The 19,743-nt window shown below is 39.6% G+C and overlaps 1 protein-coding gene across 1 annotated transcript in view; it reads left to right on the forward strand.

The window, feature by feature from the left end:
• LOC140200949 (transcription factor SOX-30-like) overlaps positions 1-19,743 on the forward strand; it is a 55,956-nt gene that overhangs the window by 24,716 nt on the left and 11,497 nt on the right. The window contains exons 5-6 of the mRNA XM_072264594.1: positions 9,871-10,110; positions 17,316-17,504. Of these exons, the coding sequence (XP_072120695.1) occupies positions 9,871-10,110; positions 17,316-17,504 (429 nt within the window). The remainder of the gene's footprint in view (positions 1-9,870; positions 10,111-17,315; positions 17,505-19,743) is intronic.

Below are 19,743 nucleotides of genomic sequence, written 5' to 3' on the forward strand. Positions count from 1 at the left end.
TCCTTCTAAATTCAGCAGTATTTGAGGAATGTGTATAGATAATGCAAAGAAAGACCTTCATCTTTATAGAATATCTTTTTGCAAAGTTAACCTGTTACATCCCAATGTTTACTGTAATCAGACCCACATCATGGATTCTGTTTGTGATTCATTCTCCTAGGATTCGTAATTTAACACTTTAAACAATTGTTATGACTTAATTCTACTTTACTTGTAGGACAAAAACGCAACCCATTACTCAAGAAGGGAAATCACTATACCAGGCATTTTGCAAATCAGATTGCTTTTCACTAAAAGCTTTGAGCACTTTCAGAAATCCCTCATCTCTACAGCGATGATCTTATTTCATACTCTTGGTAATTAAGTGCCACATCATTTTCACTTCCTGTGATTCTTGCATTCATATGCAATGAAGTACATCACTTTTGTCCCATTGCAAGCATGTGCTTATATTTTGGTTAATTTCAAAGTTCAAAATGAATTTATCATCAAAGTACATACACTGTTTGTGACCATATACACTTTGAGATTCATTTTCATGCAAGCATTCTCAATAAATCCAATAACCATAATAGAATCAATGAAAGACTGAACCAAAAGCTCAGAAAACCAGGGTGCGAAAAACAATAAACTGCAAACACAAAAAGGAAGAATAAAAAGAAATAATAAATAAATGAGCAATAAATATTGAGAACATAAGATGAAAAGCCTTTGAAAGTGAGTTTATAGGTTGTGGGAACAGTTCAGTGAAGTTATCCCCTCTGGTTAAAGAACCTGATGGTTGAGGGGTAATAATTGCTCCTGAATTGGTGGTGTAAGTCCTGAGGCTCCTGTACCTTCTTCCTGATGGCAACAGTGAGAAGAGAGCATGACCTGAGTGGAGGGGGTCCCTGCTGCTTTTCTGAGACAGTGTTCCATGTAGATGTGGTCAGTAGTAGGGAGGGGTTTACCTGTGATGGACTAAGCCATATCCACTACTAGTAGGCTTTTCCACTGAAGGGCATTGGTGTTCCCACACCAGGCTATGATGCAGCCAGTCAATATACTCTCCACCACAAATCTGTAGAGGTTTTTGAAAATTTTAGATCTTATGCTGAATCATCGCCTATTTCTAAGGAAGTGGATGTACTGCCGTGCTTTCTTTGTAATTGCACTTAAGTGCTGGGCCCAGGACTGGCCCTTTGAAATGAAAACACTGATGAATTTAAAGTTGCTGACCCTCTCCAGCTCTGATCCCCCAATGAGGACTGGCTCATAGACTATGCTTTCCTCCTTCTGAAGTCAATAAATAGCTTCTTGGCCTTGCTGACATTGAGCAAGAGGTTGTTGTTATGACCTCACTCAGCCGGATTTTCAGTCTCCCTCCTATATGTCAATTTGTCACCATCTTTGATTCGGCCAATGACAGTGGTGACGTAAGCAAACTTGACTATGACATTGGAGCTGTACTTAGCCCCACAGTCATAATTGTAAAGCAAGTAGAACAGGGGGCTAAGCACACAGCTTTGTGGTGCACCTGTGCTGATGGAGATTGTGGAAATACTGTAGCCAATCCAAATTGACTGGGGTCTCCAAGTGAGAAAATCAAGGATCTAATTGCACAAGGAGGTATTGAGGCCAAGGTTTTGAGGTTTATTGATGAGGTCTGAGGGGATGATAGTATTCATTTTTTATGGATTAATGTTAATTTTATTCCAATTAAAATTGTTCATCTGAATTTGAAAGTGCTATGGTTCATAGTTAACGTTGGCTGCAGCATATTGTTTCTTAGAAGGCTTACTTTTTGAAAGATTTTAACAATCATGATTTTGTATTTCTTTGCATATTCTTCAAAAGTAGAAAAAACATTTGTTGGTAGATCAAGGGTTCCCAACCTGGGGTCCACAGACCCATGGTTAATGGTAAGGGTCCATAGCATAAAAAAGGTTGGGAACCCATGGTGAATGGTTACCTATGATAATTTGGAACAGAATTTGATATTCATTCTTACATTATTTTAAAACTTTTCATTGTATTTAGTTCAGCAAGAGGAGAGTCAGGAATAAATAGGGACAGAGATGCTGATCTGTATATAGCAGCATAACACATTCTATAGCCGGAACACTAAACAAAAGTTTTGTATGAATCTTTGTCAAGATTGCAAGATACCGATAAAATTAGAGGACATAGATTTTGGATAAAGATGAGTGATTAGATGAGATTTAAAAGTTCTTTTTCACCCCGATAGTGGTGAGTAATGGAATCAATTGCCTGAAGAAGTGGTGGAAATAGAGTCACTGACAGCATAGGTATTGTCTGGATAACCACTTTAATTGTTTAGGCAGAGAAGGCTACTGGCCAAGTGCTGGCAGTTGAGATTAATACAGATGGTTTCCTACTGGTAGGCTTGGTGTGGTGGGCTGAATGGCCTGTTTCTTTACTGCATGAGTCCCTAGTACAGAGGAGATGCCAGAAGACTGAAAATGATAAATATAATATGTTGTTCAAAAAGGAATACACTTGCAACACCTCTTATTATAGTTGTGGGGAAGCTTGTCCAACAATAATCAGGAAAAACAGTCATGGGCTGTTGGAAAAGTTTGAGCTGAAAAAAGAGAGCCTGCATGGATAATTTCGAAGGACATAATGTTTGACTAAATTGGTAGAAATTTCTGATCGGATAACAGAGAAAACTGATGAAGGGAATATGGTGGATGTGCACTCCTTGGCAGTCAAAAGGCTAGTGGGCGAAGCTGAGGCTCATTGAATTAAAGGGTCAGGAACAGCCTGGATAGAAAATGGACAAAAATGCAATGAGTGGTGATGCATGCTTGCTTTTCAGAATGAAAGAATGTATTTTGCACCACTTTCCATCAGTCAGTGTCGAGATAAGTGCCTTTTTTGATAACATGTTAATAACTTAAACATGTGCACACGGGGAAATTTACAAGTTTTCTAATGATATGAGATTTACAATCATGGTAGAAGAATGAGGATAATATGAATAGAAGGGCAGAAGGCATAGATGGCAAGGACAATTGGACATACCTGTGAAAGATGAGATATAACACAGAGATTTGTGACCATTTGGTATAAAGAACAGAGAAATAATATAAACTAATTTGCAGAGTTCAGAAGGCTGGGTAATAACTGTGGATCTGGGCATGTACTGCATCCATGGGCTCCTCTTCATTGCAGTGCAATGAAGCAAGTACCAGGGATGGAGGCTGTACTCAAATTCCCTTTATTGTAGTTGAATAACTAGCAGTAGTGGCGGGTATAACAATATCTCAAGATTCATACTGTCGCCATATTTTGTATCCTGGCAGTCAGTGCTTTACATCTGAATAAACTTTTTGACCAACAGACTACAAACAATAAGGATAGGCAACAGAACCTCCACCATGATTATTCTGAACACTGGTGTCCTCAATGTTGTGTCCTCAGCCCCATTCTCTACCTATAACTGTGTGATCCACCTACAAGTTTGCAGATAATACCGCCATAGTGAGCCACATCTCACCAGGTAACAATGAGACGGATCACAGGAAGGAGATAGAGCTTAGTGACGTGGTGTCATGAAAATAACCTCTCCCTTTATGTCAACAAAACAAAACAGAAAGGGTGGTGGTGCACATGCTTCGGTCTATATCAGTGGTGTTGAGGTTGAGAGGACTGAAAACTTTAAGTTCCCAGGTGTGAACGTCACTAATAACCTGTCCTGCTCCAACAACTTTGATGTTATAGCCAAGAAAGCTCACCAATGCCTCTACTTTGTTGGAGACAAAAGAAATGTGAGCTTGTCAACCCTACTAATTTTTATCTAGATGCATAACAGCATGCTCTGCATGTTACCACGAGAAACTGCAGAGAGTTGGGAACACAGTTCAGTACACTATGGGATCTAATCTCCCCTTTATGGGCTATATATATATTTCTCGCTGCCTTACCAAAGCAGCCAGCATTATCAAAGACCCTACCCACTCTGGACATTCTCTTTTCCCTTCTCCCATTGGACAGAAGATACAAAAGCCTGAAAGCATGTACCACCAGGCTCAAGGACAGCTTCTATCCCACTGTTAACACTGTTGAATGGACCACATGTATATTAAAATGGACTCTTGGACTCTGAGTCTCCCCTCAATGACCACATGTACACCTACTTGTTAATGCAATTATCTAATCAGCCAGTCACGTGGCAGCAATCCAATGCATAAAAGCATCCCAACATGGTCAAGAGGTTCTGTTATGGTTCAGACCAGCATCAGAATGGGGAAGAAATGTGACCCAAGTGACTTTAACTGTGGAATGATTGTTGGTGCTGGAAGGGGTGGCTAGGCATCTCAGAAACTGATGACCTCCTGGGATTTTTATGCATTGCAGTCTCTAGACTACAAAGAATGGTTCAAAAAGCAAAAAAAAAATCCAGTAGTTCTGTGGGCTTAAACACCTTGTTAATGAGCAAAGTCAGAGGAGAGTGGCCAGACTACTTCAAGCTAACAGGAAGGTGACAGTAACATCTTACAATAGTAGTTTGCAGAAGAGCATCTCAAACCTTGAAGTGAATGGGCTACAGCAGCAGAAGAGCTGGAATAAGCACTTGGTAGCCACTTTATTAGGAGAAGGAGGTACCAGACAAAGTGGCCACTGAGGGTACCTCCTTATGATTTTGCACTTTATCATTTCACTGCATGGAACTTTTTTTGGTAGCTTTAAAACTTTATTTCACACTGTTGTTGTTTTACATTATTGTGCCGCAATGCAGTGAGCAATGATTTGTTCTGTATGAACAGTATTCAAGACAAACTTTTCACTCTATATTTGGACTTGTGACAATAATACACCAAAACCAATACCAATGCCATACTGTGCACATACATATACACCCAATACTAACATTCTTTTCTCTTAAAAAACAAACCTATAACAACAATAATAATCTGTATTCTGTTTACTATTAAATCTTTCAGCCAATTATTTACATGTAAAATAAAAATACACAAACACAAATGTGTACAATGTATATGCACAATCAACTATAACAGAAATAAAAATCTGTTCACTTTCTAATGCTCTCAAGTACAGTACCACAATAATAACTCAACATGATAACAGAGTAATGACTGATAAATGCAGTGAATGACATCTCCAATAGACTTCAGTTATAACAGATCTCAGATACCATGCTGAAGTTTTACTTGAACAGTATGTGACAATAGGTATGTCACTTGCATCTCTAAACATCAATTTTAATCTCCACTAATTCAGCCATTAACCAACACAGTAATTACAATTATACATTGATTTCAAAATGCTTCCAAATATCACAGACCAATAATGAAAATATCTAATTTAATTTTTTTCTGTTTTCCATCTTTTTGCCTTCACACATGTTCTGACACATCACATCTTTTACTAGCTTCATGTGGCCTCTGGATTTTTTCTTTTTTCTGCTGATTTTTTTGAAGCTGGGAAATCATTATCTCTGACCTTCCACAACCTTATGGCTTCCAGTGAACACAACACAATCATTACAATGCTCAACCTTTCTTGCTGTGCTCGGTTACAACTTAGTGAGCAGGCAGATCAATGAGAGAATTCAACAAACTCGCAGGGCATGTTGAGAAATTGATTAGTAAAGCATATGGGATTCTAGAAATAGAGCTATTGAGAACTATAACAGGAAGTTTTGTTGAATCTGTATGAAAGACTGGTTCAACACACTGGAGTATTGCATAAAAATGTGCTCAGCATGCTTATGGAAAGAAACAATTGTCCTAAAGACTGCACAAAAAAAATCAATTGAATGACTTCAGAGATGAGAGATTTCAGCTATAAAGTTAGATACGAAAAGTTAATGATGTTCTCCATCGAACAAAGAAGGTTGATGGAAGATCTCATAGATACAGTCTATACCATTAAATAAAGTAAAGCTATTCTACAGATGGCTTTAAATATAAACATATATTTAAAATTCAGAGCAAAAGGTGTAAAGTTGAGGAAAACCATTTTTCCTCAAGGTGTAAATGACTTTGAATTGGTTGGAAACAAAATTAATCAACAGCAAAAAAAAATTGGGTCAGCATTTGAAAGGAAATAATTTTCAGAACTATGTGGAAAACTCAGGGGAATTGGTGGAATTGCTTCACAAGGAGCTGCAAGGACCTGATTTTCTGAGTAGCTTCTGTCTGAATCTATAACATTTTAAGTATATATTTACTTAAAGTCACAAAATATTTTGACATAGAGGCACATAATTTCCTGCATTGATAATACCAGAGGTCTATTATAAATGTTTTTATTTGCATAGTGAATTTTTATTGCTGACTTACTCTGGAACTTCATGGTTTTCTAATTGCAGCAGCAGGAAAGTCAGTGAGCATTTACTTCCCATCGATTTCTCCTTCCAGTAAACAAATCCCCCTCCCCTTCATTTAATCCCCACTCTGAACTTTTACTTCTTCTCACCTTACTTCCCCCGGGTCACTTCCTCCTTTCCTTTCTATTATAGTATACTCTTCTCTCCGATCATATTCCTTCTCCTCCAGCCCTTGACCCTTCCCACCAACCTGGCTTCTGCTATCACCTTCCAGCTAGCCTCTTTCCCCTCCTCCATTGGAAAAAGAACCAACATTGTCATTACCAAAATGGACATAGAAGTGCAACAAACTTAATCTTTAAACCATAACGTTGATCCATTAAGGTATACTATATAAACCCACCAAGAAAGAGGACACAATAACATCCACATTCTATTTTTGTGGTATGTTGTTGGCATCACACAATAGGAAAAGGTTTCCAATACATGTGTAGTTACCAAGCTTTGCAGTATTCATCAAGCAAGGAAGGCTTTTCTGACTTTGGCATGTGCACAGGATGAAAGTTCGGCACATCTTTGAGAATCTAATAATAAAGGAATAGCCTGAGCCAAAGCACTAGTAGAGTAACCAAACTTCCATTGTAAGGATGTTAATACAAGTGGCATAAAAGCTTACAATATTAATTATGACAAGAAGATAAAGGAATTTGGCATTTCCCTGTTGACCCTCACTAGCTTTTATAGATACACCACAGAAAGCATCTTATCTGAATGCTTCACAACTTGATATGTCAGCTACTCGGATCAGGACCGCAAGGAATTGCAGCTCAGTCCATCAGGCAAACCGGTCTCGCCTCCACGGGCTATCTATTCTTCTTGCTTCCTCGGTAAAGCAGCCAGCATAATCAAATACCCCGCCCCACCCCACCCCCAGTATTCTCTCACTGATACAGAACCTTAAAATCTGCACCACCATACTGAAGGGGCATCTCTATCCCACTGGTATAATGCTTCAATGGACCCCTTGTACATTTTAGATGAACCCTTTTCTTTACCATTGACCTCATCGTGGACCTTATGTATTATAGTCTGCTTGCACTGTCTTTGTAACTGTAACACTATGTTCTGCATTCTGTTATTCCTTTACCCTTTGTACTACCTCAGAGCACTTATGTTTTGAAGTGACCTGTCTGGATGGCTTGAAAAACTAATTTTTCGTTGTAGCTCGGTACACATGACAGTAATAAAACAAAACTCTGCATCTGATACAGGGCTCATGTACTTAAGATAAGAGGGGGTAAGTTCAAAGGAGATGTGAGTGGCAAGATTTTACTCACAGAGTGGGAATGCCTGGAATGTGCTGACAGAGGTGGGTTTTTTTTTGCAGATATGACAGATGTGTTTAAGAGACTTGTAGATAGGCACGTGAACGTGCAGAGGGTGGAGGGATTCTGTCGGTAGAAGGGATTAGTTTATTTAGGTATTTCATTACTAGTTAGTTTGCTAGGAACAGCATTGTGGTCTGAAATGCTTGTTCCTATCTTGTACTTTCTATGTTTAATCTTTTATGGACAGCAGAGTGGCACACGAGTTAGTGTAGGGTGTCACAGAGTTCCACGAATCAAAGTTCAGTTCTACATGGGGTGCACATTGTTCCAGTGAAAACATCATTTTTCTGTGAGTGTTCTGTTCTCTTTCCCATCCAAACATAATCGGGTTAATATGCCCTGGCACCCTAAGGGTAAGTGTGTGGCAGGACAATCATATGGAGTTGATGATAGATCACAGGGAATGAAAGACTGGGACATGCTGAGAACTACCACAGATTTAGTGGACCAAATGGCTTTCCTCTTTGCCAATTCAGTGTTAGACATCTTCATATTTGTTGCACACAGTTTTCTGCCAGGCTTCCCAATCCACCAACCTTTTAAGAACGTACAGTACAGAACTTTATCTGTAGCTTAGCTCATTGTAACATCATGCAATCTTTTTGGATATGATGTGTTGATCATAGGTGTGAGTGTGAGGCTTTCAACAATACTGAGGGCAAGGTAAAGTTTGTACATTTCCACATAATAGAACTTTCAGTAACTAAGTTCTTTCTGTTTCAAATGAGTTGATTTTACCTTCCTGTATCCTGTTGAAGAAGTTGTCATTTAGAGAACATAATCTTTCCAAAAGCTGCCTGAAACTAACAAACGTATTTGATGCATCTCACCTTTGATGAGAATGTTGATCATATTTGTTTCTAGTGGGTTTTGGAAAGAGATACCTAAATCAGTGCCCTCCTTACTTTTCATCAGTATCTCGTTAGAAATTACACCATCTCTTTGGATTTTTTTTAGATTATGAGGACACTCAGTCCTCGTTTATTGTCATTTAGAAATGCATGCATTAAAAAATGATACAACGTTCCTCCAGAATGATATCACAAGAAACACAGGACAAACCAAGACTAAAACTGACAAAACCACATAATTATAACATAGTTACAACAGTGCAAAGCAATACAGTAATTTGATAAGAGCAGATCATGGGCACGATAAAAAAAATGTCTCAAAGTCCTCATCATCTCACACAGGCGGCAGAAGGGAGAAACTCTCCCTGCCATGAATCCCCAAGTGCTGCAAACTTGCCGATGCAGCACCATTGGAAGCACGCGACCGCAGCGGAGTGAGTCTGTCCGAAAACTTTGAGCCTCCGACCAGCCCGTCTGAGCACCATCCTCTGCCGAGCGCTTTGACCCCGCCCCAGCCACCGAGCAACAAGCAAAGCCGAGGACTTGGGGCCTTCTCCTCCGGAGATTCTGGACCACACAGTAACAGCAGCAGCGAAGCAGGCGTTTCAGAAGTTTCACCAGATGTTCCTCTGTGCTCTCACATCCGTCTCCATCAAATCAAGATTGTGCACAGCACCCTACTTGACAAATAACAGACATCACCACTGGAGTGGCTGCTGCGAGCTGCATCGTCCCGCAATCTTCTCCTCCCTCCAGGAAGGATATTGCAAGAAAATAGCATTATCTTGGACTTTGTTGAGTTCATTGTTCCAACAATAAATTAATGTTCATTGTTTAAGAATTTGATTTTTATTTGATGATGATATGTTTGGGCAAGATATTGCAGCCAGTCTATGCATCTGGATTCTTACAGGAATTTGATAAACGGAGACAGGAACATTTGGGAGAGAACCATTGTTTATAAAGCACAATATTGCACAAAGGTTATATTTATCCATTCACATTTGGCTGAGAGCCAAAGACAGATTTCATCACAAGCTATTTATAATCACCATAATAACTTAAAATGGAAGAGTTTTCAAATATTGTGCATTTATTTTATGTCAATACCATGGATCTGCTGGGATATTTGCCCATACTTTCCACTTCTATTTCAATGTAATCGTTTCAAAACCTAAAGTTAGATTTTATCTCAATTTCGCATTTTCAATCTGTAGAACCTTTCATTGCTCTTCAATATATTGCATTTTATAAAAATAAATAGCTACCATTTTATTCAATCTTCTTTACCATTACATATTCACCCAATTTTCTTCTTTTGTTGTGATTTTAGAAATCAACGATATGCCTCCTTCCAAAGACAGAAGTGGGCACATAAAACGCCCAATGAATGCTTTTATGGTTTGGGCACGGATTCACAGACCATCGTTAGCCAAGGCAAACCCAAATGCTAATAATGCAGAAATTAGTGTCCAGCTTGGCCTGGAGTGGAATAAGTTGAGTGAAGAACAGAAGAAACCTTATTATGATGAGGCTCAAAAGATAAAAGAAAAGCATAGGGAAGAATTTCCTGGTAAGTTAGATGCTTTTAAGGACGACAATCAATTAGCTTTCCTTAATATCAAGAACCTAAAGTAGAAGTCTAGAAGTATTCATCATAAAAATAACTTCTGCAAATATTTATATAAAATATAACTGGAAATGAATTTGTTTAGTTTCTGAAGTTCTATTCAATAAAGAATCAACATGTTGGATTTCAATCTTCCAATCTGCAAGCTGTCATAACCCCTTGGAAATTTCTGTACATGGTTTATGTTCTACGATCTGACTTAATATAACCTCTAACAATAATGATTTAAAAAATAAATGTAGTGGTTTCTGTTCTCTTGCTTGCACCATTACCTCCAGTGAGTCCCAGGATTTCTCCTTTGCTCTTCCAATATCTCATTCATACATTCATACTCAGCCATCTGAGACCGTTTTGTCAGTTTTCACATGAATGGACTCTATTTTGTACTAACTAGCTTGACTCCCCTATTATTTCTTGGGCGGACATATTTCAGTAATATTTGAGTAATATTGCAAATATATTATTTAATTAAGCATTCTTGTTCATTTAAATGAATCGTTACAGGTTATCTGTAAAAATACATGAATGACATACGTCATGACGCCACCACATCATACCTACATTGCTCACTAAAGTAAAGGACAAACCAAGACATGCCCTCCAGGACTCCCATCTTTTCCTTTCAATTAGTTTTATGTTTTGAAGTTACAAAACACAACAGTGGTGACAAGAACATTTTAAACAAACCCGGGAGAACGAGGTTGGAGGCAACATTGGATATACGAGAACTCTGGCAGGGTTTGCAAGACATTACTTCCTACAAAACAAAACCCAATAGCGTGAATGGCAGCGATGCTTCACTACCAGATGAACTCAACGCCTTCTATGCCTGCTTTGAAAGGGAGAATATAACTACAGCTGTGAAGATCCCTGCTGCACCTGATGACCCTGTGCTCTCCGTCTCAGAGGCCAATGTTAGGCTGTCTTTAAAGAGAGTGAACCCTCTCAAGGTGGAACATCCCAATGGAGTACCTGGTGGGTTCTGAAAAAAGTGTCAACCAACTGGCGGGAGCATTCAAGGACATTTTCAACCTCTCATTGCTATGGGCAGAAGTTCCCACTTACTTCAAAAAGGCAACAAATATGCCCTTTATCCCATCTAGTCCATTTAATACTGCCTGCTTTCATCAGTCTGCACCAGGACCATAGCCTTCCATATCCCTACCATCCATGTACCTATCCAAACTTTTGTTTAATGTTGAAATCGAGCTCACATGCACCACTTGTGCTGGCAGCTTGTTCTACACACTCATGACCCGCTGAGTGATAGTGTCCCTTCATGTTCCCCTTGAACTTTTCACCTTTATCCCAAACCCATGACCTCCAGTTTAGTCCCACCAAACCTCAGTGTAAAAATCCTGCTTGCATTTCCCCTACCTATAGCCCTCAATTTTGTATACCTCTATCAAGTCTCTCAATCTTGTACATTCCAAGGTATAAAGTCCTAACCTATCCAATCTTTCGTTTTAACTCAGGTCCTTCAGACCTAGCAACATCCTTGTAAATTTGCTCTGTACTCTTTCAACCTTATTTGCATCTTTCCCGTAGTAGGTGACCAAAACTGCACACAATACCTCAAATTAGGCTTCACCAATATCTTTTACAACTTCCTCATAACATCCCAACTCCTGTACTCAATACTTTGATTTATGAAAGCCAATACGCCAAAAGCTTTCTTCACAACCATATCTACCTATGACACCACTTTCAAATGAATTAAAGACCTGTATTCCAAGAACCCTTTGATCTACCACACTCCTCAGTGTCCTACTGTTCACTGTGTAAGACCTACCCTGGTTGGTGCAACACCTCATACTTGTCTGCATTAAATGCCACTTTTCAGCCCATTTTTCCAGCTGGTCCAGATCCTGCTGCAAGCCATGATAGCCTTCCTCGCTGTTCCACTAAACCCCCAGTCTTGGTGTCATCCTCAGATTTGCTGATCCAGTTAACCACATTGTCATCCAGATCACTGATATAGAGGAGAAACAACAACGGACTCCGCGCTGATCCCAGCGGCATCCCGCTAGTCACAAGCCTGTGGTCAGAGAGGCAACCATCTATTACTATTCTTTAACTTATCTCAAAAAGCCAACGTCTGATGCAATTTACTACCTCATGTTGTATACCGAGTAACTAAACCTTCTTGACCAATCTCCCATGTGGGATCTTGTCAAATGCCTTACTAAAGTCCATGTAGACACCATCTACTGCTTTGCCTTCATCAACTTTCTGGTAACTTTCTCAAAAAACTCTATAAGATTTGTTAGACATGACCTACCATGCACAAAGCCATGCTGACTATCCTTAATTAGTCCATGTTTATACAAATACTTATATAGTCCATCCCTTAGGATACCATCCAATAACCTTCCCACTACTGATGTCAGGCTCACCAGCCTATAATTTCCTGGTTTATTTTTAGAGCCTTTCCTAAAAAGCAGAACATTATTAGTTATCTTCCAATACTCTGGTATCTCACCTTTCGCTAAGGATGATTTAAATATCTCTTCTAGGATGCCTGCAATTTCTGCACTGGCCTCCCACAGTGTCTGAGGGAACACCTTGTCAGGCCCTGGGGAATTATCCATTCTAATTTGCCTCAGGACAGGAAACACCCCCTCCTCTGTCATCTGTACAGGGTTCACTTGCCTCACTTCTAAAGACTCCAGTGTCCATTTCTTGAGTAAATATAGATGCAAAAAACTTATTTAAGATCTCCCCTATCTCTTTTGGCTCCATACACGGATTACCATTCTGATCATCCAGGGAACCAATTTTGTCCCTTTGCTCTTAATATATCTGTAGAATCCCTTAGGATTCTCCTTCACCTTGTCTGCTAGAGCAAACTCATGCCTTCTTTAAGCTCTCCCGATATCTTTCTTAGGTGCTCTCTTACATTTTTTAAGCTTTATAAGCACCTCATTTTTCCCTACCTGTGTTTACCTGCAACACACCTCCTTTTTCACTTAACCAGTGCCTCAATATCTCCTGAAAACCAAAGTTCCTTACACTTATAATCTTAACCTTTTATTCTGACAGGCATATACAAGCGTTGTACTCTCAAAATTTTACTTTTGAAGGCCTCCCACTTACCAAGTGCACCTTTACCAGAAAACAGCCTGTCCCAATCCACATGTGCCAGATCCTTTCTGATACCATCAAAGCTGGCCATTCTCTACTTTAGAATCTTATCCCATGGACCAGAACTATTCTTTTGCATATTTACTTTGAAAGTAATGGCATTGTGATCACTAGATACAAAGTGTTTCCCTACACAAACTTCTGTCACATACCCTATCTCATTCCCTAATAACAGATCTAGCATCTGAGAAAGCTTCTGATATGTTAATCAGGCAGTTAGCTGCAAAATGTGGCTTGGGTTTTAAGCTGGAAGAGAGTTCAAGGAGCTTCAGGAAAGTTGCAAGCATTCAGCTTTTGTGAGTACAAAGAACCAGAATCTACTCTGCGTGCATTAAGGTTATTGCATGAACTTCAAGTGGGAGAGAAAAAGCTGCTTGGAAAAGTAGATGCAAAGACCAAAGTCCAGCTGGAGGAATGCAAGGTCGAAAGGAAGGGAGTCAATGGAGATATGAAAACAGACGATTTGTGAGATGATTATGTGGATGAGGAAACCAAGAGGAGAAATTGGATTGTAGAGAGAGCGATAGAAGGATATAAGAGAATACTCCAGTGAACTAAATGCAGCTTCCCAGGATCGAGATGCACAGACTAGAAAGAAGTAAAAGGAAAAGAAAGAGGATGATAACTTTAGTGCTATGGAAATGGAAGAGGATAAAGGAGACCTAATTTCTCGATAAATCTGCAAATTCAGGGAAACTAGAAGAAAAAGGAAGGTGAAGAAAAGAAAGCCAAGCAGTTGAAAAGGAGAGAAACAAGGACCAAAGTAGATCCAGAGAGAAAAGCCAGAGGAAAAAAGAAAAGTGGCTACTGCTGTCAGAACCACTTTCTGCAGTCTCAGAGTCAACTCCTACAACCCCACGGAGTAAATCCCAGGACCTGAGATTGCCTTCACAACCACAGAGCCGAGTGACCTGCCTTGTCAGGAAAAATATCATCCCACAAGAGTAAGAAAACCTCCACGGCAATTAAATCTTCAGGCCAGAATGGGACAATTTAACATTTACTGTGCTGTGGTATCTGTATAATAATTGTATTATATAGTATACTGTGTTTGCATGTTTGATTAAGTGTTTATATATTTGATATATTGTTTGATTAAGTGTTCTTGCTTACTTAGATAATTCATTACAGGTTACATGAATTGCTTACGTCATGATGCTACCACATGATACGTGCACATCTCACTAAAGTAAAGAGCAAACTAACACCGTTCTCCTGGGCTCCTGTCTTTTTCTTGCAATTAGTTTTGTTTTGGACTTACAAAACATAACAACGTACAGTCAAAAACATTTCCGCAACTGAATACTAACAAGATTGAAGATGGCCTCCGTAACAATCTGTTTTCTAATTACTGACTCCACCCCTTGCTCTGGCAAAATTCTGAAGCAGAACCAAGTTGCTCGTAGCTTTGGTGTCAGGTCTAAATCAAGATTCAGAACATATATTTGTGCAGCGTTTAAGAATCTCCCCAGACATTGTTGACTGCTTTTGCGTTTACTCATCTGCTCCTCAAAACCTTGTTACAACAGGATCTGAATTCTGCACTCAGAATCAGGTTTATTATCACCGGCATGTGATAACTTATTAACTTAGCAGCAGCCATTCAACGCAATACATTATATAAAAGGAGAACAAAACAAATAAAATAATAATAATAATAAATAAATAAGTTAATCAATTACAGTGTATCTCTATTGAATAGACTAAAATACATGCAAAAACAGAAATACTGTATATTTAAAAAGTGAGGTAGTGTTCAAGGGTTCAATGTCCATTTAGGAATCGGATGGCAGAGGGGAAGAAGCTGTTCCTGAATCGCTGAGTGTGTGCCTTCAGGCCTCTGTCCCTCCTACCTCCTAACAGTGACAAAAGGGCATGCCCTAGGTGCTGGAAGTCCTTACTAATGGACACTGCTTTTCTGAGACACCGGTCCCTGAAACTGTCCTGGGTACTTTATAGGCTAGTACCCAAGATGAAAATGCCTAGATTTACAACCTTCTGCAGCTTCTTTCCGTCTTGTGCAGTAGCCCCTCAGACAGTGATGCAGCCTGTCAGAATGCTCTCCACAGTACATCTAGAGAGGTTTTTGAGTGTATTTGTTGACATGCCAAATCTCTTCAAACTCCTAATGAGGTATAACTGTTGTCCTACTTTCTTTATGACTACATCAATATGATAGGACCAGGTTAGATCCTCAGAGATCTTGACACCCAGGAACTTGAAACTGCTCACTCTCTCCACTTCTGATCCCTCTATGAAGATTGGTATGTATGTGTTCCTTCGTCTTACCCTTCCTGAAGTCCACAATCAGCTCTTTCGTCTTACTGACGTTGAGTGCCAGGTTGTTGCTGTGGCATCACTCTACTATCTGGTGTATCTCACTCCTGTACGTCCTCTCTTCACCATCTGAGATTCTACCAACAATGGTTGTATCCTCAGCAAATTTATAGATGGTATTTGAACTCTGCCTAGCCACACAGTCAGGGTTATATAGAGAGTAGAGCAGTGGTCTAAATGCATACCCCTAGAGTGCCCCCAGTGTTGATCGTCAGCGAGGAGGATACGTTATCACCAGTCTGCACAGATTGTGTTCTTCCGGTAAGGAAGTCGAGGATCCAATTGTAGAGGGAGGTACAGAGGCCCAGGTTCTGCAACTTCTCAATCAGGATTGTGGAAATGATGGTATTAAATGCTGAGCTATAGTCGATGAACAGCATCCTGGCATAGGTGTTTGTGTTGTCCAGCTGCAGGGATCACTCTTTTTTGATATTTTGATGCATTAAAGCTGCCAGTAAAAGGAAGATTTTTGTATATTATCCATCCTCAAATCAAAGTGTGTTCTTCTTATCAAGTCTGCAGCTCAGTGTTCACTAGGTTCTGCCTGGTTCAGTCACTTAGGGTCACTTTACTGCATTATGGATGCTTAATAAGTACAAGTAATTGCTAATATTGTAGATGCCATTCAGACAAACTATTAAAGTGAGTCTTTTCCCAAACAAAAATTAAAATATATAACAGCAATATGGTTCACAATTACTCTTAAGTGCCAAAATAGAAAGTTCCAGGTTGGAACAAATTCATTACATTGGACTGCATTGTGCTTGATCCATTCACTTCCTGGCTTGTTTCTTACCCTATTCTGGGAGCCACACTTACCACCTGCAGCCCAGTGTATTCAATTTTCTTTGAAACCTTACTGCTCTGCCCTTAAATAAGTACTATAGCCTTTTGATAGTTCACAGTTGTCATTGGCTTTTGAATTGTTTTATGTATTGTTAATGAGGATTGAAATTAATTTTAAAACAAAAAACAAGAAGTTATAAATTTATCTAAAACAGATCTATATTAAATAAATTAATTAAAATTAAAGGACCCAGTCCACTTATCTACATTTACTTTTTCATTTAATTTGGATTACACTATATAGGTCATTCCCAGCTCACTCCTAAGCTCCATGTTGCAGCTCCAAGTGAGGTTATCTCTCTCACTCTGATTCATTAATGATGCATTGCTTTGCACATTGGCTTAATTTCTTTTAATGTAATTTTTATGTTACTGGGCTGATTATGTGGTTCTCCTGTTGCTGGTTCCATAGGAAACCACTAGATGGCAGTATAGTGCAGCTCAAGCCATTTCTGAATTCTGCAACTGAGTTGGTGTTCTAACGGGACTGTCAGCTGGAGAGCAGTACACAATAACATTAAACATTATTAAAAAGAAGTGTTGCCAATGTATAAAATAAACCAAGAATGTTTAACGGAAAATTAAAAGAGAAGCTCACCTGGTTTGCTCCAGACAGCTGCGTGAGTCAGAGCGGAACTTTATTTCTGGTAAGAGTGAGGGCCCTTGCGATAGTTTGCCAAATAGTCCACACATTTCTGCTACTTGCTTAGGTTGGCATTTAATTTTACCTAGTTTTAATGATGAAGCAACTTTTTTAAGGTTTGAATTAGTGGAAGTTTGACAGTGAATCATCACTTAACAATGTTAATTTGGTTCCGTAGGTTGGGTGTACCAGCCACGACCAGGGAAAAAAAAACGATTTGCATTGGGTGTTCCTTCAAATGTCTTTCCTGGTAGTGGTCAAAACATTGTTTCTACAACTCCAGCAACAATTTATCCTTATCGACCAGCCACCTACTCAGTAGTAATTCCAAATTTACAGGCAAATGTTAATCGGCCATCAGTTATTGGTAAGTTTTAAAATTCATGATGGAGTGTTAAAAAATATACTTCAACAGATCTAATATATAAGAGTACTCCCTAGTTTCTGTTAACTAGTTCCACACCAGCGAAAGGTATTCTAAATGCAATGCAGCAAATTCAGATCACCTTGTGTTACATAGCACCTTCTACAAGACCTGCAAAACATGGTATAGGGACCTCAGTAAAGCCACAGTTGAGGAAACATAGATACATTAGCCATATTTTTGTTAAACAGAACAGGAAAACTATTTTAATTGGAGGATAAGCACACAAAAAAAATGAATCTCTTCTTCTGGACTCTCACCTGTATGTTTACCAATAGAACCGTTCTACAACAGATGTCATAGGATCTGTCATGCACCTGGCCCAGACACACCTAGAAAACAAGGATACTTATGTCAGCATGCTGTTTCTGGATTTCAGATCAGCATTCAACACTATTGTCCCACACACCTTGATGAACAAATTCCTACTTCTCAGTCTAAATCCGAGGGGTGATTGATAAGTTCGAGGCCTAAGGTAGAAGGTGTCAACTTTAGAAAACCTAGCAAATTTATTTTTCAACATAGTCCCCTCCTACATTTACACACTTAGTCCAGCAATCATGGAGTGTACGGATCCCTTCTTTGTAGAAGTCGGCGTCTTGGACCTCCAGAAAGTGGTCCACAGCAGGGGTGATTGATAAGTTTGTGGCCTAAAGTAGAAGGTGATGAGTTATAACCTTCAAACTTTCTGCATTATCACTCATAGAGTTGAACTGCACGTGCATGTAACAAGAGCGTCTTGGACCTCCAGGTGGTCCACAGCAGGGGTGATTGGAGATGAGTTATACAGCTCTTGTTACATGTACGTGCAGTTCAACTCTTTGCGCGAAAATGCAGAAAGATTGAAGTTAATAACTCATCTCCTTCTACCTTAGGCCACAAACTTATCAATCACCCCTGCTGTGGACCACTTTCTGGAGGTCCAAGGCACCGACTTCTACAAAGGAGGGATCCGTATGCTCCACGACCGCTGGACTGTGTGTAAATGTAGGAAAAATAAATGTGCTAGGTTTTCTAAAATTGACTCCTTCTACCTTAGGCCACGAACCTATCAATCACCCTCGTACATGACTGTGCAACGGAGTGTTAGACTTCCTAATGAACAGACTTAAGATAACGAGCATTCACAGCCACTCCACCCTCCCCATCATCTTCAACATGGGTGATACCCATAGTGTGCTGAGCCCATTGCTACACATGACTTCACAGCCAAACACCTGAGCAATCACATTGTCAAGTTCACCAATGACATGACAGTGACAGGGCTCATCACCAACACTGGTGAGACAGCCTACAGAGAGGAAGTGGAAGAGTTTGAGGCCTGGAGTCAGGCAATTAACAGTAATGGCAACAAGACAAAGGAGGTGGTTATTGACTTAAGGAGAACTCGCACCACACTCCCCTCTTTACATTAGTGGCATAGCGGTGGAAAATGCAAGCAGTTGCAAATTCCTGGGAGTGAACATCACACACAACCTCTCATGGTCCCAGAACAGATCCTACACAGTCAAGAAAGCTCACCAATGCCTCTGCTTTCTGAGGAGACTGAAGAGAGCTGGACTTTGCACATCCATGCTCACGTCATTCTACAGACGCACCATAGAGGCATCCTAACCAGCTGTATCATTGCTGGTACAGAAACTGCACTGCAGCTGACAGGAAGGCTCTACAACCGGTAGTCAAAACTGCCCAAAATGTCATTGGCACCAGCCGACCCATCATCACAGACATGCAGATATATACAGAAAGGTGCTGGAAAAGGGTAAGAAACATCTTGAAGGATCCCACGTACCTTGCTCATGGACTGTTTGTCTCACTCCCATCTGGGAGGAGGTTATGTAGCATCCACACCAGGAACACCAGACTCAAAAATGGTTACTTTCTCCTAGCAGTAAGGCTGATCAATACATCCACCCACTAACTCCACCACTACTTTAATATTTCCCGTCAGTCACCTTATGTAAAGCCTAGTGCCACTTTATGGACATAAAATCGATGTATATAAGCATTCTTATGTATTTTTATTTATTGTGTGCTCTTATTATTATTGTGTTCTTTGTCTTTTGTAATTTTTTTGGTGCTGCATCAGACCTGGAGTAACAATTATTTCTCCTTACACCTGTGTACAGGAAATGACATTAAACAATCTTGAATCTTGAATTACCAATAAATTAGCCACTAA

Source organism: Mobula birostris, chromosome 7 (genome assembly GCF_030028105.1).
Source record: "Mobula birostris isolate sMobBir1 chromosome 7, sMobBir1.hap1, whole genome shotgun sequence".
NCBI lineage: Eukaryota > Metazoa > Chordata > Chondrichthyes > Myliobatiformes > Myliobatidae > Mobula > Mobula birostris.